Source organism: Mastomys coucha, unplaced genomic scaffold, assembly GCF_008632895.1.
Source record: "Mastomys coucha isolate ucsf_1 unplaced genomic scaffold, UCSF_Mcou_1 pScaffold19, whole genome shotgun sequence".
NCBI classification, from domain to species: domain Eukaryota; kingdom Metazoa; phylum Chordata; class Mammalia; order Rodentia; family Muridae; genus Mastomys; species Mastomys coucha.
Window position 1 is genome coordinate 16,522,727 of NW_022196901.1, and position 26,987 is coordinate 16,549,713.

Genomic DNA, 26,987 nt, shown 5'->3' on the forward strand with positions numbered 1-26,987 from the left:
CTGTGTTATCCTCTGCAGTCTCACAGCTACCACAGGGTCAAGTGTGGCCTACCACACTCACAGGACAGGTGGGGGGTATAGGGTTTTGAGAGGAGAAGTTATCTGCCCAAGGACACACAGCTAAAAGGCTCAGGCTAGAATTCAGGTCTTTTGGCTCCAAATCCCTATATCAGTCAAGGAGAGATTTTTAAAAATGATTTAAAGACAAGAAAAACCTTACTCCCTGCAGCTGCTCTAGATAACAATATGGAGGACTTAAAAACAACTCAAAATACCATCCAGTGGCTCAGATACTTTTTCTGGTGCTGTGATTAAATGTGCTAATAAAAAACAACTCAAACAAGGGTTTATTTTGCTTGTAGCTCAGGTATAGTTCTCTAGGATGAGGAATTCAAGACAGAGGGAAAATTGAGGTAATGAGTCCCATTGTAGTTGCATCTGGAGGCAAAGGTGATGAGTGATGTGTGTAGCCTACTTTCTCCTCTCCTCTGTATACAGTCCAGGATGGAAACAAAGGGAATGGTGCCTCCCATAGTGGGCAGGTTTTCCCATTTCAATCTAATCAAGAAAATCCCGATGCCCAAAGGCCCATCTTTCAGGTGATTCTATATTCCATCCTGTTGATAATTGAGATTAGTTATCACATTGAGTAATCCCAAGAGAACTACTGAAAGATAGCTAAGCAGTGGATACCAACGATTATGCATTGATGGGTGAATGGAGAAACACAGTATAGGGGATACACACAGTGGAATATCGTTCAAGTCTTTGAAAAGGGAAGAACAGAAATGGCCATCTCCTGTTACCAGGCAGGACTTCCAGAGGTGGGAGGGGGATACCAACCCACTAACAAAACTTTCGACCCACACTAACAAAACTTTCGATCCACAAATTGTTCTGTCTATAAGATGTGTAAGGATAAAGATGGAGCAGTGATTGAGGGAATGGCCAATCAACGACTGGCCCAACTTGAGATCCACCCCATGGGAGAGAGCCAACCCCTGACACTATTAATGGTACTTTGCTGTGCTTACGGACAGGAGCCTAGCATAACTGTCTCCTGAGAGGCTTCATCCAGCAGTGGGTGGAAACAGATTCAGAGACCCATACCCAAACATTAGGCAGAGCTCAGGGTGTCTTGTGGAAGAATCAGGGAAAGGATTTAGGGAGCCAGAGGAGTCAAGGGCAACACAAGAAGATGTACAGAGTCAACTAACTTGGGCCCACGGGGGCTCACAGAGACCAAATCACCAACCAAAGAGCATGAAGCTCTGGACCTAGGCTCTCTCTCTCCATATCTGTAGCAGATGTGCAGCTTGTTCTTCATGTGGGTTCCCTAACAATGGGATCAGGGGCTGTCTCTGACTTTGTTGCCTGCCACTGGATCCCTTTCCCATAACTGGACTGCCTGGCAGGGTCTCAATGGTAGAGGATGTGCCTAGTCTTGCTGCAACCTGATGTGTCAGGGCAGGTTGGTACTCATGGCAGGCTTTCCCTTCTCAGAGGAGAAGGGTAGGGGATAGTTGGGGGAGGGGCCTGTAAGGGTGGGACTGGGAAGAGATGGGAAGTGTGTGATCAGGGTGTAAAGTGAATAAATACATTAATGAAAAAAGAAAAGAAAAAGGAAGAACATGTCCTGTGTCCTGTTATAGATAAACCTTGAGGGCAGTAGGCCAAGTGAAATGAGTCAATCCCCCAAAAGATTATTGTATGATCACTGATAAAAATGATATTGAGAATAGTCAAATTTATGGAATGAAAAACTGACTTGCAGTTCCAGAGGCTAAGGGACAGAGAACAAAGGTTTGGGTGTCTAATAAGTATAGAGCTCAGATCTGCAAGATGAATATGCACAGAGATCTGTTTTACAGTATGAATTTGGTCAACAGTATTTGACTGTGTATTTACAGGAGGTTAGTGGGGCTGGATCAATGGCTCAGTGGTTGAGAGTGATTAATGCTCCTGCAGAGGTTAGGGGGTTGGTTTCCAGCAACCACATCAAGTGTCTCACAATCCTTCACAACACTAGCCCCAGGAGATCCAAAGCCTTCTTCTGGCCTCCATAGATACCTGAACATGTATGAACATGCCTCCATAGATACCTGAACATGTATGAACATGCCTCCATAGATACCTGAACATGTATGAACACATGCACACGCACATGCCTCCATAGATACCTGAACATGTATGAACATGCCTCCATAGATAGCTGAACATGTATGAACACATGCACATGCACATGCCTCCATAGATAGCTGAACATGTATGAACACATGCACACGCACATGCCTCCATAGATAGCTGAACATGTATGAACACATGCACACGCACATGCCTCCATAGATACCTGAACATGTATGAACACATGCACATGCACATGCCTCCATAGATAGCTGAACATGTATGAACACATGCACACGCACATGCCTCCATAGATAGCTGAACATGTATGAACATGCCTCCATAGATACCTGAACATGTATGAACACATGCACACGCACATGCCTCCATAGATAGCTGAACATGTATGAACACATGCACACGCATATGCAAATAAAAATGAAATCTTTCAAAAAATGGTTAGAAATAAAATCTTTAATTTTTTTTCTGCTATGGAATCCCATTCCCACTAGACAAGGTCTTACTATGTAGTCCTGGCTGTCCTGGAACCTGCTATGTAGACCAGAATGACTGAACTCACAAAGATCTATCTTCCTGCTTCTGCCTCCTGAGTGCTGGGATTAAAGGTCTGTGCTATCTCTTCCAGCTGCTACAAGTTTTTACTAACACACACACACACACACACACACACACACACACACACACACACACTCAAGTCTATAAAATCTCCAGCTGTCTGATATATGTAGAAAAGATGGTTTTTCATGCAACGTTAGAGATATTCGCTCACTCTTCTTCAGCTCTTTTCTTACCCCAGAGGGAGTGTTCCAACGACATCCACGCTGTAGGACTCATGCAGGTTAAATCCTGCAGAAATGCCAGTCCCCATCACCACCTACAACAGACACAAAACCAAACACGCCTTAGAGCCAATCACTCACACACGACAACAAAGGTCCAAATCGCTTGTCTAATGGGAAATCTATTCTCACTTCTCAGCGTTAAGAGGGAGGTTTTCAGCCGCCAGCTAACTTCTCTCAGTTTACCCCACAAAGGGCCCTAGAGCTCAAGGCAGAATCAGTTTTTTTTCATTTGCATTCTGTTCGCAGTTGAGACATTTGGTTAGTTGACTGAAGCCAGAGGAGGCCATCACTAGGGTTGACCTTGAGTTTGGGGCAGGAATGCCACCCACACAGTATGTGAGGGGAGGTTGGTAAGGTCACCTGTCATCATGAAACCCACATTGCTTTAGAATCCTTCTGCTGCTGTCCCTGCCTCAAGGACAGCAGTGTGGCCATGGTCAAAAGCCTCCCAGGGTGGCACATGGCTGTCTTCTCCAGGTTCGGAGTACACACACAGCATGCCACTTAGAGTGGTGTTCCCGAGGCCAGGCTGCACTCTTAGAATCCAGATTTATGTGAATTACAAAGCACAACCTTCAAGCAGACAAACATGGCAGAAGGTGTGATAGCTACTTGCTTCATCTTCAGTAACTATAGCTTCTGTGACTTTCAGGAGAGAAGGGGGGAGGGCTCTAGGAACAGGCAACTCCTCCAGGATAGCCTCTGTATAACTGCTGGTAAGGTCAGCTTGCTGTCCATCAGACACAGTAGACTCAGAGGTACCAGTATCTTTGGCTTCCTCCAGTGAAATGACTGTAGTGGTAGGGCACTTATATCTGTCAATGTGAATGGAATCTGTTGTGCATCTTAAACTGGAGGAATGCCTATAATTATTTAAACTCACAGAACAAATACAGTTTGAGGCTCACTTTTTTGGTGGTACTAGCTAATTACCAAACCATTGTTTTCCTATTGATATGAAAAGATGTATCAGAGAATGCAAAACTCAAAACAAATTTAAAATAAAAAATAAACTGTATGCTTAAAAAGAACCATGAAGACCCTGTCTTCAAACTTTCCAGAAAAAGTTTTATTTTCTATTTTCCTATGGAATGCATAGGTAAGAAGTTTGTTTGCTTCAGGTGTGTGTGTGTGTGTGTGTGTGTGTGTGTGTGTGTGTGTGTGCCTGCATTCAAGTACATGCCACATTGTATATGGAGAGGTCAGAGGACAGTTTTTGGGAGTCACTTTTCTCCTATCATGTGGGTCCTAGGGATAGAACTCAGATTGTCAGGCCATCTCATCCACCTAGAAAAGAGGCTTTAAATGTTCCATGGCTGGGCAGTGGTGGCACACGCCTTTAATCCCAGCACTTGGGAGGCAGAGGCAGGTGGATTTATGAGTTCAAGGCCAGCCTGGTCTACAGAGTGAGTTCCAGGACAGCCAGGGCTATACAGAGAAACTCTGTCTCAACACCCGCCCCCCACCCCAAATGCTCCATGAAGGTATTATTGAAAGACTGTAATTTCAATGGTAGTTGTGGAGATTCACTCTCTGGGGAAACAAGAAGGAATCTTTAAAAGGAATCTGGGCAGTGGGCAGAACTGGTACCCAACATAGGAAAGACCATGTGGGTCCTTCACATCCTCAGCAGGCTTCGCTGCCCTTCCTGGCAGAGCTGCGCTATCCCTCTTTCTGTTCTAAGTAGAAGCTGCAATCCTACACCTGATCCCAGTCACAGAAGAGGTTTTGACATTGTTAGGTCTCTTTTGCCGTTTTACTTTCTAAGAAAGGGCCAGAATGGGGCTCAGGTCAGATACATTCCTAGCACAGGAAGCCCCAATAAGATTCCAAGCACAGAATAAAAGAAAGAAGAAAAAAAAAGATACTAGTGGGACTTTGCTAAGACCAAGGCAAGGAGTTCTTTGGGAGCTATAGTAGACAGTTGTTTTCATAGCTGTAGCTTTTCTGCTTCTAAATTTGTATCAAATATATGTTACATTTGTTTTTCTTTTCTATCTTTAAAAAAAAAAATCAAGTTTTCTGTATATACCCCAGGCTAGCTTGACAGCACGATCCTCCCAAGCCAGTTCCCAATTGCTGGGATTAGAGGCACGTACAGGCTGACACCTGTTATCTTTTTAAAAGAATCTTTGTGGGTTCCAAACTTTCAACTCAGGAACCCAGAGTGACCCACTGTGGATTTTAAAGGCTGCAGGGAAACAGCTGTGCCGGCTCCTAGTTGGAAGCAGCTAACAGTTTGAACATCAGCTCAGACCAGTTCCTTCTGATAATGTTACATTGTCACAAAACCTGGCTACTCTGTGGTAGCTCTCTGTGAAGAGAAGTGCAGGAGTAGTCTTCACTCTGACTCTACGGCTGCAGCTATGCAAGGCTCACACCATGCACACATCCATGAATAAATCATTGCGGTCATTTAAGGACCTAGTATTGTTTATTTCAATTTATATACACTTTTTAAATATAAAACTAGTAATTTTTCAGTTATGAACATATTGTGAGATGTTTGGATCTGACTTATGTGAGGCCATGAGATATTTTCTTTCAGCTTAGAAGTACCAGAAAACAAAGAAAATTGGGGAGATTTTGACTTTTCAAAGTGGAAGTCACCATATTACAGTAAGTAAAAGTATTAAAATTATCATGGTTAATTAAATTAATGTGTGATATTTAAAAAAATAAGCAGATAATGAAAAACCCAAATTCTTCCATCCCACCTTTCATAGGAACCATTGTTAAAATGCGCATTTATTTATAATCTACACTTAGGTTTTAAAAGTCATCTATATCTACATTTTACGGCATTTTTCTTTTTACATTTTTTTCTTAGTTGTTTTACAGAACAGGGACGAGGACCCTCCAGCTCCTTGTCCTTCCACCACCCCTTCAGAATCCCCTGCAGGATCAGGTGCATGTGATCCCAAGACTGAATAGGCCACCGCCTTGCATGTACTTACAGCAAAAAACTCTAGAGGAATGGGCGCTGGCAATTTCTCTTTAAATCTCTCATTAAACTCCTTGCCACCCAACAGCAAACCAAAAACCATCAGGCCGACGCCTAGGGAACACACGTTGAGGTTTTTAACATTCTGCAACACAGCAACTGTACTCTGTAACACAGTGAACACTGGAGGTTTATATTAAGCTCCTGGACTGCATGAATCAACACACGTGAGGTCCCCAGACAGGCAGACCACAGAGACAAGGGTGAAAGAGCCTAGCAGGGTTGGGTGGAGAGAACGGGGTGGGAACTTGATGAGTGGGAAGCTTCTGTCCCCATTGGTCAAAAAGGTTCCAGAACAGAGGGTGATCACAGCTGTGTGGCCAAAAGAATGCACTAATCCTACTGCACTATGTATTTTAAAATAGTGTGAACATGGAGATATGTTTTGTTATGGACTTTTAAAATATTTACTGAATCTGTGTGTATGCCTGAGTGTATGCATTTGAACAACACGCATATAGGAGCCCATGAAGGTCAGAAGTAGTCATTGGATCTCCTGGCACTGGAGTGACAGGCATTTGTGAGGCACCATTTGGGTGCTAGAAATCAAATCCAGGTCTTAGGCAAGGGCAGAAAACACAGAGGCATCTCTTCAGCCTGGCTTCTTGTTTTGTATAGTTTGCCACAGTAAAAATAATCCCAATGAGCCTCAACTTAAAAGCGACATGAGTTGGGGTACTTAGTATAAAATTCAGTGGTAGAGTATACACTTGGTATGCTCCAGGCCCTGGGCTCCACCTTTAGCACACTAACTGAATGATTTTAGGATGAAACATTTCTCTTTATATCTTCTATAGATTAGGAGGCTTTTATTTCACCTAATCATACAATTTTATACTCATAATTCATATCCAACGAAATTATAGGTTTACTGTTGTTTTGTTTGAGGAAGGTGCTCACTATGGAGTCCATGCTGACCTTGAACTCACGGTCCTCTAGAGTGTCAGCTTAGGCATGCTCTACCATGCAAGGAATATGGTGGTTTTGATATGTTAATATCTGAATGTAGCTCATATAAAATTCAGAAAAAAAAAAAATGACCCTGGGGCTGACTTGTGAGCATCATGAAAGAATCAGAGTCAACACTGCAGAATACTTCAGAGGTAAGAACACAGCAAAGCTGGAGAAAGCTGACTTAGAAATTGTCAGGAGAAGTTGATAGTGAAGCCAGGCAGACTTTGGAGCCAGGGAAAGATGTTCAGAGAGAAGCCCAGGAAAGGAAGAGAAGAAAGTCACTTAGTTATGTCTTAGGGCTATGGTCTGGATATCCCAAATATAATCATTTCATCGGACAGCCAACAGAGCAGAGAGGCCAACGCACCTGGGCTGCACGGCCTAGGGCTCATGCATGTGCAGGCTGCAAAATGCAAGTCATTTGGAGAAGTCTCAGAGTATGAGGTGTATTTCCACATATCACAAGAAATTAATAACTTGTGGGATATCTTTACAGTTTGATTCCAGTTTTATCAACTGAAGATTCAAATTGAAATGTACCACTTCAGAATGACTGTCCCAGAACCCTAATCTAAAGGTGTCTGTCTGTTCTCCTTCTTATAGCATTTAACATACTTGTAATGAACTCAACATTGGTACAACTCATGGGTAACCACATCTATTTTCCCATTGGACAGTCAGCTCCAAGGCCAAGGTTGTGTCTGCTCAGGTATGAGCATCATGTCTAGAGAGGAGAGGGCCCACATAGAGAGGCCTGCAGAGGCTACAGCTGAGGATCTGAAAATGTCCTTTGTAGTATTCAATTGGCTAGAATTACTTCAGGGGCCAATTAGAAATGTATTTTTTTCTTGGATTGTAAACGTACAGGTTTTATAGTAGTAGTTTTGTTTTTGAGTACACCCCCACCCCTGTGTGTGTGTGTGTTCATGTTTGTGTGTGCCCAATGCAGCCACAAGAGTGTGCGAAATCTCCTGGAGATAGAGGTGGTTATGCTGTCTGATGTGGATGCTAGGTGTTGAACCCTGGTACTCTTCAATAGTAGCAAGTGCCCTTAAAAGTTTGAGACATCTCTCCAGTCTGCATTCAGGATTTGGGGAGCTCTATTGTTAATGATTTTTTTTTAAGCTATATTGTATTGTGTGAAAAAAATGTTGAATTTTAAGAATTTGTTATGAACTTCATATAATCAGCTTTAATTTGATCAGTTATTTTTACTATCAAATTTACTATTTTCTTCTGTAGTGTATAGTCTATACATGTTTTATTAAACTAATTACTTATGTTGGTTAAACCATTTACAGCCTTACTTATTTTTACCTGCTTGAATAGGCAGCCTTTAAATGAGATATATTTTTTCCTTTTTTTTTTTGTTTGTTTGTTTGTTTTATGGCTGTACAGATGGCCCTGAGCTATCATGTGTGTGGCTGCTGGGAATTGAACTCAGGACCTCAGCCAGCCCCGCTCGCTCCAGCCCACTCGCTCTAGCCCGCTCGCTCTGGTGTAATTCACTGTAGCTGTCTTCAGACACCCCAGAAGAGGGCGTCAGATCTCATTATGGGTGGTTGTGAGCCACCATGTGGTTGCTGGGATCTAAACTCAGACCCTTTGGAAGAGCAGTCAGTGCTCTTACCCGCTGAGCCATCTCTCCAGCCTGAGATATATTTTCTTATTATGTCTTTTTTTGTTGTTGTTTTTTTGTTTTTTTTGTTTTTTTTTTTCGAGACAGGGTTTCTCTGTGTAGCCCTGGCTGTCCTGGAACTCACTCTGTAGACCAGGCTGGCCTTGAACTTCAGAAATCCACCTGCCTCTGCCTCCCAAGTGCTGAGATTAAAGGCATGTGCCACCACTGCAAACTCCTATTACGTCTTTTATGCTTGTTTTTTGAAATGGTCTCATTATGTAGCCCTGGCTGGCCAGGAAGTCACTATGTAGAATAGACTTGCCTCAAACTCACAGAAATCTGTTTGCTTCTGCTTTCCAAGGGCTGAGATTAAAGGCATACAGCACCACACCTAACTTCTTATTATATCTGGAAGTTATTTATTAGTATCCACTCCCCCCTCCCCCCAAAAAAAAACCCAACATAATTTGTTCTTTAAAGCTATCTATCTCTGCACCTAATTAGAGTGACTGGTGCAGCCACTGAGGGCCACCTAAGAACAAATTCCTTTTGAACCAGCTAGAATCACGCATCCACAACATGGACAGACGTCAGGGTTTAACCAGGGTTGTAGCAGTTTTCCCAGAAAGCCTTAGGCTAACTAAGTCTTCTCCTTTGAAGCCTTGGAGGAGAAAGATACATAGACTCGAACAGGGCGTGGGGTTGGGGAGCCAGTACCAGACAGTGAGGAGTCGCTTACTTACATACACCACTGAAAAGATCCCACTGTACCGCTTTGTTTTGACCCCAAACAGGTATTTTAACATGGACGTGAACACGTGTACAGCGGCTGCGGTGGTAAAGCCTCGCACCAATGGCTCTGTGAGGTATATGGCCACAAATCCAAACCTACAGACACCTAGGCAAAACTAGGTTTTTAAAAAATGACAGAGAAACAAACAAATGTTGCGATGAGTTAAGAAATGACAACCAACAGAAAACATGTGCATTTCTCTCTCAGTCATTTCCTAATCCTGTAGACTTGTGCCAGTGGCAGCTAACAGTTCACTGGTTATAAAGAACATGACGCTAACCCTGTAATGGCCTGAGTCCCTCAGAACCCTGCTCATGCTTACACTCTGCTGGGAGGGGCTCATTCATGCATGCCATGCTTCATGCACATGCCATTGCCTCCAAGCCCCTAAGGGAGCCTCTCCCCAAACCACCACCCACTCCTTCAAACTCATTTTGCTTTCAGAACACTTAAAGGGAAGCCTGCTAGGTTTTCTTAGTGGTAGCTAAGGCACCCAGTGAGCAGGTATTTTAAGCATCTTAAGCCCCCAGCTCTGGAGATTTGCTGTCTGACTCTGCCCACACATAGCGAGACCAGCCAAGAGAATTCAATAGGCATTTCACAGATGAACAGACAGAATTAATCTCCTGACATGGAGTCTCACCTGAATGATCCCTGAAAGTAAGGTAACAGACATGGCGACTTTCACTCTTAACGCATCCCTGGCTTCCGTCCCGTTGGTTGCATTTACTCCTCCTGGGATGACAATATCATCCGGAACTAACCGGACAGCCACACCTCCAATCATCAAGCTAATAACAGCAAAAGGACCTGAAACAGAGGCGCAGGCGTGAGCTCTGATCGGAAGCTCAAGGAATGAAGCCTCTAACTCGCATGTGGACATCAGGCATGATCTCTGCTCAGGGGTCTATGACTTAACTTTAACTAAAAGAATGATGCAGCAGAGACCCCAAGTGACTTCTGAGATCTTCATGTTCCCAGATAAGCACCAGAGAAAACAGGAATGAGAGGTACGCAGGCTTGTCTCTTCAACTGAAGGGATGTATAGAAGACTTGTTTCTCACCCAGAAGCCTGGGAGTGGATATTAACAGCCTGGAGCTGTGTGCTATCCATAGGGCTGGGCCACACCTGAATCCTCCTGAAGTATTACACTTACCCAAAAATCTCCCCTCCTAGACGTTTATCTTGAACATTGCTTCTCAGTCAATAGTTAGGAGAGATGTCACATGGACTGTGTAGCCTGGTGACCTCTATTCTATCTGTATGACTACGAACATACCAGACCCTAGGGGTTTACGCTATAGAACCCATCTTCATAGTAGAGGTTACATGTACTTTGCAAAGGAGTTTTGATGTAGCCACACCTTAATCTTTATTGTACACATGAGGTTGTTAATTAATAATCATTACCAAATTGTGCTGTACTTATTTAATATGTGTAAAATAAACTTCCTAGTGTTAGATCGGATTTCCTCCTGGTCTCATGTGGATCATTTCTCTGATGCTAGCTGTAGCATTTGCAGGGATCACCACAGTAATGCTGTGGGTTTTGGAATGGCTCAGTTGGGAATGGGTCTGCACTGCCAGTTTGAGGACCTGAGTTAGGATCTACAGTAGCCACATAGGATCTTGCTTGTCTGGAACCCTAGTGCTGGGGGAGGGGATGGTAAAGATAAGTGGATCCTTACAGCTCACTTGTCAGCTAGTCCAGCCAGTCAGTATGCATTGGGTTCAGTGAGGGACTTTGCCTCAAGATATAAGGTGGAGAGTAATAGCAGATGTGCGTGCACACACACACACACACACACACACACACACACACACACACACACACATACACATACACACATACATACATACATACACACACATGCACATATACACACATACACACACACACACACACACATTACGCCTATATGAGAGAAAAAAGTAGGCATTTTGCCTCATAGCTCATGCGTGTCAATCATAGGACTACTTATGGGAGACAGGTCTTTCCTTCTAGTGGGTCACAGAGATTGAACTCAGGTCGTCAGTCATACGGACACATGTAGGGATAATCTCTTGTGCACTGTATGCAAGCATCACCTGTCAATCAAAAGCTGATGGCCTATTAGCAAAAGGCAGGAAGTAGAAGATGGGGGTTCTGGTAGAGAGATTAGAACTCTGGGAAATAGTAAGAGGAGAGAGATTCCCACTGCCCCCCGGCCCCCTTCCCACCTCGGAGGAAGTTGGGTGCATGAAACTGAGGAGAAGTAACCAGTCGTGTGGCAGACATGGAATAGTTTAAACAGGTTATGTAAGTTAGAAGCTAGTTGGGGAACAAGCCCAAGCTTCTGGCCTAAGTACTGAACACAAGCCTCTGAGTCACTACTTGGGAACTGGGGTGAGGGTGGGAAAGCCCATGGTTACAGACAGACAAGCCCCTTTACCAGCTGAGCTAGCTTACCAGCTCAAAAGTTTCAAAACTTCTACTGAAGCCTAGGTCACCATGCATGAGAAAGCTCGAGCAAGGCCATGTGGCCTGTTCCTAGGACCACATGGACAAGAGAAGAAGGGGAGGAAAGGGAGAGAAACGGGAATAGTTAGGAAAGAGAGGAGTTGCCTGGGTAAAGCCTTCTGAAATGCTGGCCTCGTGGGTCTAGAAGAGATAGTAAAATGACTGTTTTTCATGAGTCCTATTTATTTAAAAATTTTACATTTATATTTTTAAAAGTGATATGCAACATAAGCTTTAAAGTTGGGTGGCATTTGTTACCAAGCAATGGATATCTGAAACACTCTAGGAGTTTGTTTGCTGCTGGTAGCCTCACAAAGCTCTGATATAATTAAATTTACATGCATCCAGTTCCTAAATGCACTACAGAAAGAATATGTAGAACTTGGGGCTTACAGTATGACGAAGATGCATATATATATATACACAATGTGATTAGAAACCCTGAGTATCACTATTAAAACAAATAAGAAAAACCAGACAAGTCAAGTATATTATAAAATGAAGCATTAATCTCATTTTACAGCTCTCAACAATTACTCTTTTATGCAAGAAAATTGCCCCATTTAATTAACCCAGGATTATAAGAAAGCTATTAATTTTAGAAATCTTGGAGAAGTGGGAGGGGGAACTAAGAAAAGGCGGAAGAAGAGGGAACGCATACGTGCTTTTTCATTGCTGGAGAGTGAACCTGGCCAGAACAAGTGTTCAACTACCCACATATATCCTCAGCAGAGTGCAGTAACGTTTTTGAAACAATTAATAAGTACACAGTCAGAAAAGGCTTATTAAGCAATAATAACAAGCATATTGCAAAGCTTGGAAGGAGAGTTTTAGGCTAGGTTATCTAATGTAAGTTTTTACCTATAGATATGTGTCTGGAGGTTCCAAAGAAACAGTACATGATAACAGGATAAAATGAGGAGTACAGGCCGAACACCGGGGGGACAGCAGCCAGCATTGCGAAGGCTAAGCCTGCAGGATCAGAGAGCAGACATGGAATCACGGTAAGCAAACTGGGGTGCATTCCTTTTTACCCCTTGGTTTCTTATGAACAGGTGGTACCCTCTTTAAGGTATCTGTATGTGTCTGGCCTGCCTTCTCTTCTGCCTCAACCCCACCAACACTCTGGTGTCTCCATAGTCCAGGCTGCAACAGTATGTTGGCTAACACTGATTGTAAACTTGATAGGATCTAGACTCACTGAAGAGAAACCTCTGGGCTAGCCTGTGAGGGATTAGTTATTTGGATGAGGTTAGTTGAGGCGGGAAAACCATCCTAAAGGTGGGTTGTACCATTCCTTGGGGTTAAGCTCTGGACTGATTTAAAAGAAGCCAGTTGGGCAGCAGCAGTGTTCATCTCTCTCCGCTTCCTGACTATAGATGGAATGTGACTGTCTGCCTCAAGCTCCCGCTGGGCTACACTTTCCTCACCATGATGAACTGCGCACTAGAACTGGGCCAACATGAAACCTCCTTGAGGTACTTTTGTACAATATTTGTCACAACAGTGAGATAAGTAACTAAACCAGGCGTTTGCCTTGTCATCTTCCATTTGCATGGGTGGAGTTTTCTGCCCTCTGTCACAGGTAAGAGTAGAAAGACGTCTCTTGTCAGGTACAGGCTGGTCTGGATGCACCCTGATGGCGCTGTCTCTAATGGCATGTTTGAAGATTCCCTAAAGACTGCTTTGGCATCAGCATCCTCCACAGTAACATCTCCTGGCCTATGCACTCCCCTCAACCTGACACCTGATCTGGCTTCTTCATTTGTCTCACATCAGAAGTTATGGTCTTCCTGACTCCTCTGTTGCCATCTGCTTATTCTGTATGTAGTCTTGGACAGGTATCTTCCAAGTGAGCCAAGCCTAGTTCACTTCCAGGTTTGCAGTTTTCCAAACAGAATAATTGATACTTTATTCCTAGAGTCTTTAGAAGTGCAGGTCGTCCGCTTTAGGGGGTGGTGGCTAAAATTCCTCCTCTTGGGAAGAGGCGTGAATAATATCTACTTCCTCCTAGGTTCCCAACAACACGATTCACCCAAAGCACACTCGGAGAAAGCAATGAACTTATCAGGGTTACTTACAGAGCAATGGATGAGGGTTATAGGTGGAACATGGGCGACCTTAAAGCAGTCACATGCAAGCTTGCATGTAAACATGACCAATGGCTTCCCCATCTCTATCAACCTTCCTAATGGTGTGGAGAGCCCCACTTATAAAATTACCTTCTTGCTACTTTATAACTGTCATTCTGCCACTGCTATGAATTGTAATGTAAATATCTGATATGCAATCCCCAAAGGGGTCAAGGCCCACAGATTGAGAACCAATACTCTAGCTTCTCCCAGGGACTCTGGAGCCACGTGCAAGTGGAGCAGACTTGCATAAGCTGGGTAGGAGAGGTAGCTGGATATGCAGGTGAAGGTCCCATGACCCTCCCTGCCTCATCCTTCCAAGAAGAGATGTCAACTGTGAGTGACAGTGAGCAAGCCCAGCTGTGATGGTCTTTGGTATGCAGGCCCAGCTAGATTCCTGAAGATGGCTGCAGTTTGGCCAGAGGATAGTTTTGCACAGCAGGGGTTCCCTTTTCATTCATTTACATGCCAACTTCTTCCTCTTTTTAAAAATGGACTTTTTTCAGAGCAGTTTTAAGCTCACAATAGATTAACTGGACCATATAAAGAGTTCCTATATTCTTCCTGTCCCCTCACATGCTGTCCCCACTGTCAATGCTCACATATCACAGTGGCACATTTGCTACAGAAGATGAACCTGCAATGAGACACGGTTGTCCCCTGAAGTTTAGGCTTGGGCTCCCTCTGATGTCGTGTGTCCTGTATGCACCTACCATTACAGAGTGATACTGAATACTGGGCTCCAGTCCTCTACATTCGACCTTCCTGTTCCTTCCTCCTCACAACCCCCTAGTCACCACTGATCCTTTTACTGTCTTCAGAGCATTACATGACTGGGATTACATACTACATGCCTTTTAGATCCACATCTTTCATTTAGAAATATGCGTTTATGTTTCTTCTATGTCTCTCCATGCATGTGAGGTCATTTGTTTTTAATAATGAAGAGTATTCCATCTTCTGGATGTAGTTGGTGTTTTGTTTTATTTTGTTTTGTTTTTTAACTATTAACCTATTCAGAGACATCTTGCTTTCAAGGTTTGGCCATTATGAAAAAGGCTGTATGGATGTGTGGACTTACTTGAGGTTTGTCTCTTTTTTCCTTCCTTCCTTCCTCCCTCCCTGCTTCCCTCCTTCCTTCCTTCCTTCCTTCCTTCCTTCCTTCCTTCCTTCCTTCCTTCCTCCCTCCCTGCCTCCCTCCTTACCTTCCTTCCTTCCTCCCTTCCTTCCTTCCTTCTTCTGTCCTTCCTTCCTTCTTTTTTTTTTTTTTTGAGTCTATTTTTTAAAGCTGTTAGGCTACTTTTCACTTAAGAATAGGGGGTAGTTTCTATAAAACCCAGGGGAGATGGTCTGTGCTCTGAACAGTAGCTCTTGCACCTGCTCAATTGTTTTAGGTTGAAAGGAAATGCATAAGGTATCACTTCTTTCTAGGAAATGTGTATTCCAAACTGTGCATCTGTATTCTTTCCCTCCTACATTCTGCTGGAGTGATGCATGGCAGGGAGTGCTGGGTGCCATCACTCTCATCAGCCGTTTGGCATCCCTCCACTCTTTGTCCTCAGCCTTGAGGTCTCAGAGGGATTTCTAGGACACCTGGAAAATGCATCTACTGCATTTTAATGCTCTGAAGGAAAACAAAGAGCAAACAGAAGAGTCAGAAAGCATCCTTGCTTCATATGCAATGATGCAGTCACTCTAGTCCTGGCCCTTTAACATGTTATTCCTAGCAAAGAAAAGCATGTGCATCATTTAGAGTAGCATGCCAAGGCTCTGGCTGGGGAGGCAGCCCTTGTTCCCTACTTTCCCCTCCTGGTGTCATGTCCAGGAGCAATCATCCCAGTACTGCTACTGTCTTTCTGCTTTTCTGTCCATTTTCCTAAACCAGGGCTTCTCTGGCACACTCTAGCAACACTGTGGTCACGCTGGCATGGGGTCAGAGGCCAGAAAGCTGCTAGCACCCTACAACACACAGCAGTCCCTGCAGCAAAGATGGAAATGGCACAGGACTGAGAGACTCAGTAGATAATGCCTCAGTGCCCAGTGTTCTGCAAGTTGTTCTGCAATGTGGGCTCACAAATTTGTGGTATTCATTTCCTAATTTAACACTTTTGAATAGGAACTATTGATTTTCTAGTAGTTCAGCTTCTCATTACACAATAACATGCCTTTTTTCTTTGTCACTAAGGTTTGTTTTCTTCCGTCTGTCCCTGGTATTCAGATAGCTTACTATGTGTGCCTGACTTTAAATTGCTTTCCCTTTAGTCTGATTCCTTGCAGAATTTCTCTCTCTAGACTAGGGAGGCCATTAACATATAATCTCCCTGCCTCAGTCTCTGAACAGCAGGGGTTACAGGCTGTTACAGTTATACCACCAGGCCAGGCTAATCTCTGTCTCTGTCTGTCTCAGTCTGTCTGTCTGTCTGTCTATCTGTCTGTCTCTGTCTGTCTGTCTGTCTGTCTGTCTGTCTGTCTCTGTCTGTCTCTGTCTCTGTCTCTGTCTCTGTCTTTCTGTCTCTGTCTCTGTCTGTCTCTGTCTCTGTCTGTCTGTCTGTCTGTCTGTCTCTCCCTCTCTCTCTCTCTCTCTCTTCCTCTCTCTCCCTCTCTCTCTCTCTCTGACTGAAGGTCAGAAGAGGGCACCAGATCCCATTACAGATGGTTGTGAGCAACCATATGGTTATTGGGAATTGAACTCAGGACCTCTGGAAGAGCATCTAGTCTTCTTAAGTGATGAGCCATCTTTCCAGACGCCTCTGTCTTTCTTAAAGCTTTATGAAAAATATTCTTTCCTTTGTTGATGAGTTTTCTTCTGGGGTAACTCAGTGTCCAGCCAGCATCTTTGTTAGAGCACTTCTGATTGTCACTATATGCTCCTGCAATCCTATACTGCCTTCCTCCAGCCCTTTGACCATACCCAGCTCTTTTTCGGATCACACCCTGACTCATGCTGTCCTTTCTGTCTCTCCTACACGCTCATCCCCCATCTCTCCTTTCAATTCTTCTTTACTCCAACTCCTTCCTATTTTGATGCCTACCTTTTCTTTGTGTGATCCACTAAGTCCTTTCATTACAATTGTTTGTATTACTGCATGTTGAATCCACTTTTCCAAACAACTTTTCAATACTTCTTTACTTAAACTAGCCCCCCATGACGTTCCAGTGTCCTGTCTTTTCCTTTATGATGTTTACAGTTTAAAAATGTGTATGTACCTTTTTTATTTTTGAAACAGGGTTTCATTGTGTAGCATAGGCTGGCCCAGAGCTTGATATTTAGACCAAGTCAGCTTGGGAAATCACAGTGATCCATCTGTGTTAGGGTGAAGGGCATATGCCACCATGCCTGGCTCACAAATTGATATTTTCTAACATTCTTATATTACAGATAAAACTATAGACCTATAAAGGAAATTCAGCATACCATAATTGCTTTCAGTTATGTTATGGGCCTAGAAGCAAGAACTCCACTGCAACTATAGCAAGATGTTGACTGAGCAACTAACTGACCTTCAAATCAGTACCATCACTTTCTACAATGAATGATCCCAAGGTTTCCTAAAGATTAAGTTTCTGAAAAATTAGTTTAGAAAAGTAAAAGTTACTAGAACAATATGCACCAAACAGAACAAGTCATGAATCTGAAACTATGATGAACATAGGTTAAAAGGTTATTTGAGGGGATGGACTAACAAACAATGAAACACAGACAGACAGACAGACAGAGACATAGAGAAACAGAGGACAGAGAGTGAGAAAGACATACAGAGAGATAGAGAGCAAGAGAGTGAGAGACAGACAAACACACACAGAGAAACAGAGAGAGACAGACAGAAAGACAGAGAGTAAGAGAGAAATACAGGGAGACAGAGAACAAGAGAGTGAGAGACAGAGAGACACACAGAAAGACAGAGAGACAGAGACAGACAGAGAGATAGAGTGAGACATACAGAGAGGCAGAGAGTAAGAGATGGACAGACAGACAGACAGACAGACACACCAGAACAAGAGAGCAGTGAATTATACTAACCTTGGGGAAGCTGAAGCACTCCGGTGCTTATGCCTGAGACCAAGTCACCTAACACATATTCCTTGAATTTATATGCTGGCAACCACTTAGTGATGGGCAAGAACATGTAAATGATGTTTCTTATTTTTTTAGGAGTACACCTAGGAAAACAAAGACACAGATTCAGTTGTCAATGAGGAATATCTCTGTGGACCTCACACTAAGGGTTTTCTATCCTTCAGTTCCAGGAGTGATAAGGAGCAATCCGCAATTAGTGATTAAGATGCTAAATGGGGTGGGAGCTACAGATGGGAACGATAGAGAGGCTGAGCCATGCCTGGGTGACAATTAGGGGTGTAGATGTTCTAGAGCTATGTGGGGAATTTGAGAACAGATATGTAAACCTTTACATAGATGTAAGGCATAGTCGAAAACCAGTAAACAGGATATGCTGGCTAGTTTAATTAAATTAACATAACCTAGAATCAACTGGGAAGGGTCTTAATGAGGAATTGTCTAGATTGGTCTATGGGCTAATCTGTGGGAAGTGCCTTAACTGTTAATTGTAGTATGACCTAGTCTATTGTGGCACGGAGCCGGAGAGGAGGAGAGAGCTATCAGGATCCGCCTGTATATATCCACCGTCCGCTCTTGGCTGTGGGTCTGATCCTTTGCGGTTCCTACCTTGACCGCCTGCAATAACGGAGCTGTAAGCTAAAGAAACCCTTTTCTCCCTTACGTTGTTTTTGTCAGGCTGTTTTATTACAGCAACAGAACTGAAACTTGGACCCACGGTGAAATACATGGTGCTCACGTGACCAACCAAAACCCTGGTACCAGCTGAACCACCGGCGGGTGGATCTGCAAACTGGCAGTGCTCGCCATTTGCCTTTGTTCTTCCTCCCGCTTGCCAGAAAGCCCTCCTTGGGTGACCTTGCAACTCGAACAAAACGCCACAGAGGAGGAAAGGGTTAAACGTACGTGAATGCCTGCTTCAGCTTATCCCCAATGGACTCTGTGACTTTGTCCTTGACGTGCAGCCTCTCCTGGAGGACAGGATGACTGAAGATAGGTCTTTCCACATAGTACTTGTGGGTCTCTGCAGGGATTTCATTTTCCTCAGCATGATCCATGGTCTGCAGTTATTCACCAACAGCAGGAGACAAGCATTTCTGGATGGCCACTAAGGGAGAAAATAAAAAACCCAGTTTAGATGGTAAAAGCCATCTCTTCTTCAGGCCCTGATGTTCTAGGCCCTGAGGGTTTCTCGGGACCAGCAGAACACATCCCATATTGTTATGTAGAGTTGTACTCACTTACAAATGTAGTGAGCAAAAATAAATGAAAAAAAAACCCCATAAACTTTATTTATTCCCCCTCAGAGCAATAAATAGGCAACGTGTAAGTGTTCAGCAAGAGTTCATGTTGAGTTTAATGATGGTCCTGCAGTCCATTTGCCTCTGGCTCTGCATTAGGGGGAAGTGTAAGTCAGGTGAACTCTGACCAGCTATATGTCAAACACAAGGAAAGATGGTAAGATTGGTCCTTAAATTGACATCATGTCTTGTAAGGTATTTCACCCTCTTTCTTAAAGTTTCACTTGCTATTCTGATCAGAACTGAGATCTACTCCCTCCAGCCAGGTGTCACTTCCTAAGGTCTCCAGCTGGGAGTCAAGCACTCCACACTAAGGAAGAGAGCTCCTGTGATAACATGACAGCAGCGCGGGTTATCGCTAATGAAAAGTTAAGTACACAACAACTATAAACCCAGTGTTCCCAAGGTAAGTTAAGGTGGGGTTAGGTAAATATATGGTCTTATGTGGAGCCCTGGGATTGTGGCTTGACACTTCTGGTCAACACAGCCCCTTCATGGTGAGAAAGCAGGCTTTTGTCTTTTATGAAACTGAAATCACATCCAAGGAGGGGGTGTGCTTAAACATCAGACAAAGACAAATATGTACATTCAAGGAGACTGAAAATTCAGCAGCCTAGAATAGAATGGAATGTTGGCAGAGACTCTGAATACAGCCAGGGTGATAGATAGCGAAGTACCACAACGGGACATTTTTTGGTTGCTTCCAAAGTTTGTGTTGAACTCTAATTGCCCATTCCAGAGTACAGGGATATGTGGCCATTATGGATGGTTGGTTTAGCTGCAGGACTGCTCTCGTTAGATGGGCTTTTAACAGGAGTTTGCTGTTCTCTGTCTGCTAAGGACATGGTTTGTGGTGGTGTGCTATAGCAGCACAAATAAGCCAAGACAGGAGCGATAACCCCAGCAAGGGAGGACTCCTCCAGCGGTGTCAGTAATGGTCACATCTTTTATTTGAAGTTAGCAAGGCTCCCTGGTGGCCTCTCATCTCTCTGTGTTGTCTGTCTGTCTGTTTTTGTGGCCACTCAAGAAATCACTATGGTGACAATGAGATGCAGCAGAGGAGACGACACAAGACCACTTCCCTCTCTATCTCTTTCTTTTGACATTGTTTCATGGGATAGCCCAGGCTGACCTCGAACTTGGATCAACCTGCCTCAGTTTCCCTGGGATAAAACCTCAGGAGTTCTACATTCACATGCATTTCTGAGGGCTACTCCCACCCCTTTATTTTTCCTAGAACCTCAAATTTCCTTTTATTTTGTAACTAGGTAGATTACATGAGTATTGTAAAAGTTTCCCAGGGCATTTGGAGGCTCAGGTATTACTTGGCATTTAAAACACTGCTTAAGCCTAGAATCTCTTCAGCAACTTAAAAAACAATACAAATACTGAAGCCTGGCTTCACAAAGACAACTTAGACCAGCCAAGAGATAGGTGCTCTCTCTCTCTCTGTGTGTGTGTGTGCATGTGTGTGTGTGTGTGTGTGCATGTGTGTGTGTGTGTGTGTGTCTCATGCAGGTACATGTGTATGCCAGGTAAAATTATTATTTATTTATTTTAAAGCATCCTAAGATTATTTAAGCAGTTCAAGTTGTAAAATACTAATTTACAAATTAAGACAGAGAAAGATATGGAAAAGAGTCAAGGAAATGACAAAGGAACAATTTTGGGCTTTTAGGGAACTAATAATAAAATTTAAAGCCCAATGAGATTATTTTTAAATGGAAGCTTTACAAAACATCAGACAATATAACCAATATAATATTGTATAAAATAACACGATTGCTAAATAATTGAAACCAGTGTTGTGGGGGAATTTTAAATAAGGTAAGGACATAATAAGTGTTGGTGTTAAACATGCTTCCAAATGGCAGTTTGCCATGTTGTGTTGGGCACTGGGTGCTGGGTTCTGTCTGTTATTACAGTCACCTGGGCAGCTTTAACTACACCTGACGCCTGCTTCCACTGCCATGGATTCGGATCTAAGTGTTCTGGGAATCTAGGAGGGATGGAGTGTTTTAAAAGCTCTCTGGTGTTCTACTGTGTAGTCAACCAAGACAGAAAACTGTTGATTTAAGTTGGTGTGATGGCTCATTCCTATAATCTTGGTACTTGAGAGGCTGAGGCAGGAGGAGGTCTGCTGAGAGTTCCAGGGTCAGTCTGGGCTACACAGCCCTTATTTCAGAAAACAAGCAGTAACAAGAAAACCAGCACAAAATTACTGACAAAACAAATACTCTGCCTGCCTGCCTGCCTGCCTGCCTGCCTGCTTGCTGCCCACCCACCTAAGTCCCTCCCTACCTATCCACTTGCTTTTGTACTCACCCACATAGCTACCCAGCCCCTGTCTACGCATCTTATCTAAAAATAAAGAAGGAAACATCTGAGTAGGATGTAGGCAAGTTGTGCAAAGGCACGGCATTGCATCTTTTCTGTCTTTCAAATATTTAGTACGAATTACAAAAGAAATATTTAACTTAGGAGTTAACTTAGATATATTTAACTTAGATATTTTCAACATCTATGAAGCAAAAACAATTAGAATATTTTATAATATCTTTTATTTCAGACTTTTAGACCTGAAACAGCCTTGGAGATGGTTCACGGTAACTTTCCAAGGTGAGAAAATGAAACTATTTACACCCTTTCCGGGGTAAGTGACTTGTCCACAAACATTTTAAAATCACAAACTCTGTTTCCTAGTCAAAGTAATCAAGCTTTAAAGACACAACCCTTTGTAAACAAAGGTTGTTTCAAATTTATTAGCTTTCAGTTAAGAGCTGAAGTTAGCTGTTGGATAATAGAAATTTGACATGGTTTGTGGATGTTGTTCCACACTGCGCCTAAGAACTGAGTCCTGCTACTGCTCGGAACACCTAAGCAATGTGTTCCCTAAACAGTGTGCCTCCCTGGACATGAGCTTTCCAAGCTGGGGTCATGTCAAGATCACCTAACACTGCCCGGTTTTTAGTTTTCCAATCCTGGAATGTTCTTTTCCTCTTCCCGTGTATGCATGTTGCAGTATTTTCTCTGTCCAATCACATTAGGGCAGCGACAGGCCTGTGATTGGACAGGACTAGAGAGGTGGAGCTAGAAGTGGAGGAGGAAAAAGGGCAGAGAGCAGGAGGGGGCGGGGCTTCTTCATCTTGGTGGCAGAGGAAGATGACAGTTCAGACCCCGTGTGGTTATGACAACCAAGCTAAGGTTTTTACAAGGTTAGGATAATTGGGATAAAATATTGTCTTTATCATTGGGCTCTGAAATTATTGTATTGGCATCTTATAAATTATTATGTTATAATTATATAAACCTGATTAGATAATTAAGCCTTAAGAGTCATGCTTTACCCGGTTCTAGGCGCTAGATGAATTATTGTGGGGGTGTGCAAAGCGTTGAATGTGAGCGAGATGTTGCTGCTAGCTGGGAGACGGCGGGGAAATGGTAATGTGGCCGGACGGTACCTGCGGGAAAGAGAGTTTGCGGGGCGGATCTTTTTTTTTTTTTTAAATTTCCGCAACAATGCATGCATAAGTACGAGTGCTTTGTGTGTGTGTGTGTGTGTGTGTTTTCTTTGAGAATCTTGTGGTTGTCCTTTAATTCTTTTTAAAATGTAACATCTTTAGTCTTTGAGATTTTTGTACATGCATACAATATATTTTGACCATATTCATTCTCTGCTCTTCCCCCTTATTTCTGTTGGATCCACCCTATACCCAACCCTCCTTCTGATGTTGTGTTGTTTTCCCCTTGTGTACTCCAGCGAATCTGTCTGTCTATCATCTATCTCTTTTATAATCCAGTGTCCAGTTTATGCTTATTATTCACATCATGTGCGGGACCACCCAGTGGCACATGCATGACCCTCCAGAAGCCCATGCCTTTAAAGAAAAGTAACCCTCCTTTCTTTAGCTAGCAGTAGAGTCTCATGACCTCTGTCCTGACTCGTGCTGGGCCGTCGGCTGGCTGATCTTGTCCAGCCAGGAACAGCTGCTGTGAGTTCCCGAGAGAATTGTCCAGTCATGTCCAGAGGCCACTGTCCTGCCCCAGTCCTCCCCGACCTCTGACACTAATTCTTGGTTCTGTTTGTTCACTAACCTCCTTCCAAACACTTCCCTATATCATTCTCTTCAAAGATTTCTCTTTGTGCATAATTTTACAGCCATATAAATGGAGTTCTGGGGGAGAGAAAAACAAATGCCTGTCCTTATTCTCTTAACACCAGCCTTTGATTTATTACTGCCTATTTTGCAATCTGAGCAGGTGTAGGCTAAAGTTTCTCAAATGTACTTTTTACCGTGGAATTTGTACACATATAGGGAAGATTGGTGTTTAGGTTAAATGGTAGGGGTGAGGTGCTATGCTCTTTCACTTTAGCGTCCTCTCCCAGCTTTTCCATAATAGAAACATTCTAGTTACAGAGTAACAGGTGCTAAGGGCCAGGACAGGAGTCACAGGTGCTTTCTGTTTCCCTTTTACAGAATTCTGCAAACACAGGAGTCTTCTGGCATTTGACATTAAATTCAGGAGTAACATGTAGAGACTACAGAGAATGTCAAGATTTCACGATACAGCAAGTTGACAGTTGGGATGTAGGTGAGCTGCCAACAGTCAGTCACCTTATACCTGTTAGATGACTTTCAGAGGAAAGCAGGGACGAAGGAAATAGGTATTGATGAAGGTGTGAAAACCAGGGAAATCTTGTATATTGTTGGTGGGAAAGTAAGCTGGGCATTTTAGGGAGCAGAATAGAGGCCCCCTAAAAGCTATAGATAAGAACCAGCATATACTCTAGTAATTCTACTGACATAATTTCCCAAAGCCATATGGATCATGTCATTTTAGTACTAATCATAAGCAGAGGCAGGCGCATTTTTGAGTTCAAGGCCAGCCTGGTCTACAGAGTAAGTTCTAGGATAGCCAGGGCTATACAGAAAAAACCTGTCTTGGGAAAAAAAAAAAAAGAAGAGGCAAGACATGGAAACAACCCAGCGTCCATGAACAGATGAATGGACAAAGGAAATACGGTTGTGCCGCACAATGGAATATTACTCTTCAAAGGGAAGGAGATCTTGTCATTAGTGACAATTAAACAGGGACTAGTTGAGAAAAATTTGTCATTTCTAATTGTTTCACAACATTTCATTATTTTGAATAAAAAATTACAAAGTTAAGCAAAGATAATCTTAAGGACCAAGACAAACTTTGTACAATCTAAACACATTCAGTATACAGGAGGACAAATGCTTGTATAGAATCATATGACTGTGCCCTTGAGGTTAATAATCATGGGGTTTCCAATAAAGTTATGGTGACATATCCATCTTTCCTAGTGTCTTTGTTCATCCCTTTATTCATTATAAGCAGTTGGTAAAGAATCATTTATGAAATAGTGACACAGCTTATGTTCAAAAGTATGACATCTTATGATTAGCAATAAGCTTATCAAATGAATCCAGTCCTAGAGTTGTCTCTAATGGTGGCTAGAGGGGTGGAGGAGAGCAGATCCTGTAGGTCTTAGGTTTCTAGTCTCAGTTAAGGAACTTCATTGCAAGTCAATTCCCACTCCAGAAAACAAAAATCCTCTAACCCAAGACATCCTCAAGAATTGACTAAGACCCTGGGATTGGCCATCTGGGTCAGATCAGCTATATCTAGGTCACCAGGTCACCCATGGAGCTGCTGCTCCACACACTATATATGGAAGCCCACAAGGAACACAAAGGATCCTGAGTCATAGGCTTATTTTTACCAGCACAGGTGGGATGGGAAGCTGTAGGATGAATCAAAGGGGAGTGGGGTGGGGGAAGGAACTTAAATATGGCTCCTGGCCACTTTCGCTCACTGCCTCTTTCCTCCTCATAGCTCCTCAGCCCAAGTCTTTTACTTGTACTAACCTGATAGTCTACTCTCTACGCTTTTTTTTTAATGTATTCTACGTAATTTAGGATATGAAGACAGGAGTAAAGAGAATGAAGATAATGAGTCACATTGTCATAAGTTATCTCTAAATCAAAGGATAATTCTTCAAGAATAAAAATGACAGAAATTACAATGTAATGGCAAGAAGATCAGGTCCCAAGCACTAAGTAAGGTTAGCAATGGGCTCTTGTTTTCCTGCCCTGATCCGGAAATTCAATAGTCTCTGGCTACTTGAGAAAGGTGTGCGGATCACTTTTTATCTCAGCCTGGACACGGAAACTCACATTTCAGCTACCGTCGAGGTGATCATCTGTATGCCTTGCTGACACCTCCTTCCCCACCACACAATTGCTGATCACTTCTCAGCAGTTTCAAAAGGCTATTAAACACTGGCATGGATACCCAGAGAAGAGATGCTATCATCTCCCGGGGCCTTTCAGAACAGCTGATCAACACAGATAGGAGAGTTTCACCCATCAAAAGAGATGGGAAGCTGAGAACGCAGCAAAGCATTGTGGGAGTAGAGAGGAGGCAAGGCCCAGCCTTGTGCCTGGATACACTGAAGCAGGGGCTGGACCACTGCTGAGAGATGCATGTGCATGCCTGTGAGCATTTGGTGAGTGTGGAAGGTTTGAGGACTTTGTTTCTGTCCACAAAGACAGGGTCTCGGGTCAGTTCTTTGTAATCTATTTTGACTGAACATTAGTCTTTCTTCGGGGAACTAGAGATATCTGGGTTACCAAGCCAATGAGCTAAAAATATTTGCTTTAAAAATGATGTTTTAATTTATTTTTTATTTTTATTTTTTAATAAAGATTTATTTGTTTATTACACGTAAATACACTGTAGCTGTCTTTAGACACTCCAGAAGTGGGTGTCAGATCTCGTTACGGATGGTTGTGAGCCACCATGTGGGTTCTGGGATTTGAACTCGGGACCTTTAGGAAGAGCAGTCAGTGCTCTTAACCACTGAGCCATCTCTCCAGCCCATAATGTTTTTATTTTAAGGTAAAATCCTAGGTAATACAGCACTATGGAAATCTCCATATTTGGTTGATACCCACTGGGCTTGTACTGTCCTGTTGTTACACACAGAATTGTGACTTACCAAGTGCACACACCTGCTTAGTGGATTGAAGCCATGGCCTCTGTGGATCCAATCCTCCAGTGACTTCTACCCGTGAGGTGCCAGCGTTGACCCATTGCCACTTTCTTGCCATTAAGGATAGGCAAGAAAGCTTGTGGATCTCTAAAACCAGTTAGCCTGATCCAGATCTAAGTTAAAACCTTCCTTTTAAATCGCGGTGTGTGGTCCTGGCCTACAGAAAACGTAAGGATTTCTTTGGTTTGGGCATGATCCATTGCTGCCTATCTAACCTACCCATAGATATTCCTGGGGGCACTTTTACTCACCTAGATCCAACGTCCAGCACAAGGGGCAGGAGATGACCACCAGCTGGAGCTCCAGGCACAGGGAACTGGAAACTGCTGGGGACTGGCAAAGGGACAGTACGCCCTTCCCTACATAGAGAAGAACAGAAAATTAAACCAGTATTGTCTGGTTTGTTCTATGAAGGAAATTATACCCAGAATATTTTGTACTCTTTTTTCCCCCATGCTTTTCTTAAAACATTTATTATTTGTGTGTGTGTGTTTGTGTGTGTGGCATGTATACCATGGATACCTGGAAGTCAGAGGAA

At 43.2% G+C, this 26,987-nt stretch overlaps 1 protein-coding gene across 6 annotated transcripts in view; it reads right to left on the reverse strand.

The window, feature by feature from the left end:
• Positions 1–26,795, reverse strand: part of Slc26a5 (solute carrier family 26 member 5) — a 45,471-nt gene extending 18,676 nt beyond the window's left edge. For 4 of the 6 annotated variants that reach the window (XR_004121413.1, XR_004121412.1, XM_031379898.1 and 1 more), the window contains exons 1-7: positions 18,974–19,164; positions 18,014–18,153; positions 12,722–12,832; positions 10,003–10,169; positions 9,310–9,474; positions 5,945–6,097; positions 2,937–3,019 (exon numbers count right to left, since the gene is read on the reverse strand). Coding sequence is in view for 4 of the 6 variants with exons in the window: in XM_031379898.1 (XP_031235758.1) it covers positions 2,937–3,019; positions 5,945–6,097; positions 9,310–9,474; positions 10,003–10,169; positions 12,722–12,832; positions 18,014–18,153; positions 18,974–19,125 (971 nt within the window). In the remaining 2 variants the exon portion in view is untranslated. Of the gene's footprint in view, positions 1–2,936; positions 3,020–5,944; positions 6,098–9,309; positions 9,475–10,002; positions 10,170–12,721; positions 12,833–18,013; positions 18,154–18,973; positions 19,176–26,700 lie in introns of those variants that run through there. The other 2 variants (XM_031379900.1, XM_031379899.1) reach the window with 2 other exon arrangements.
• Between the last annotated feature and the right edge of the window lie 192 nt (positions 26,796–26,987).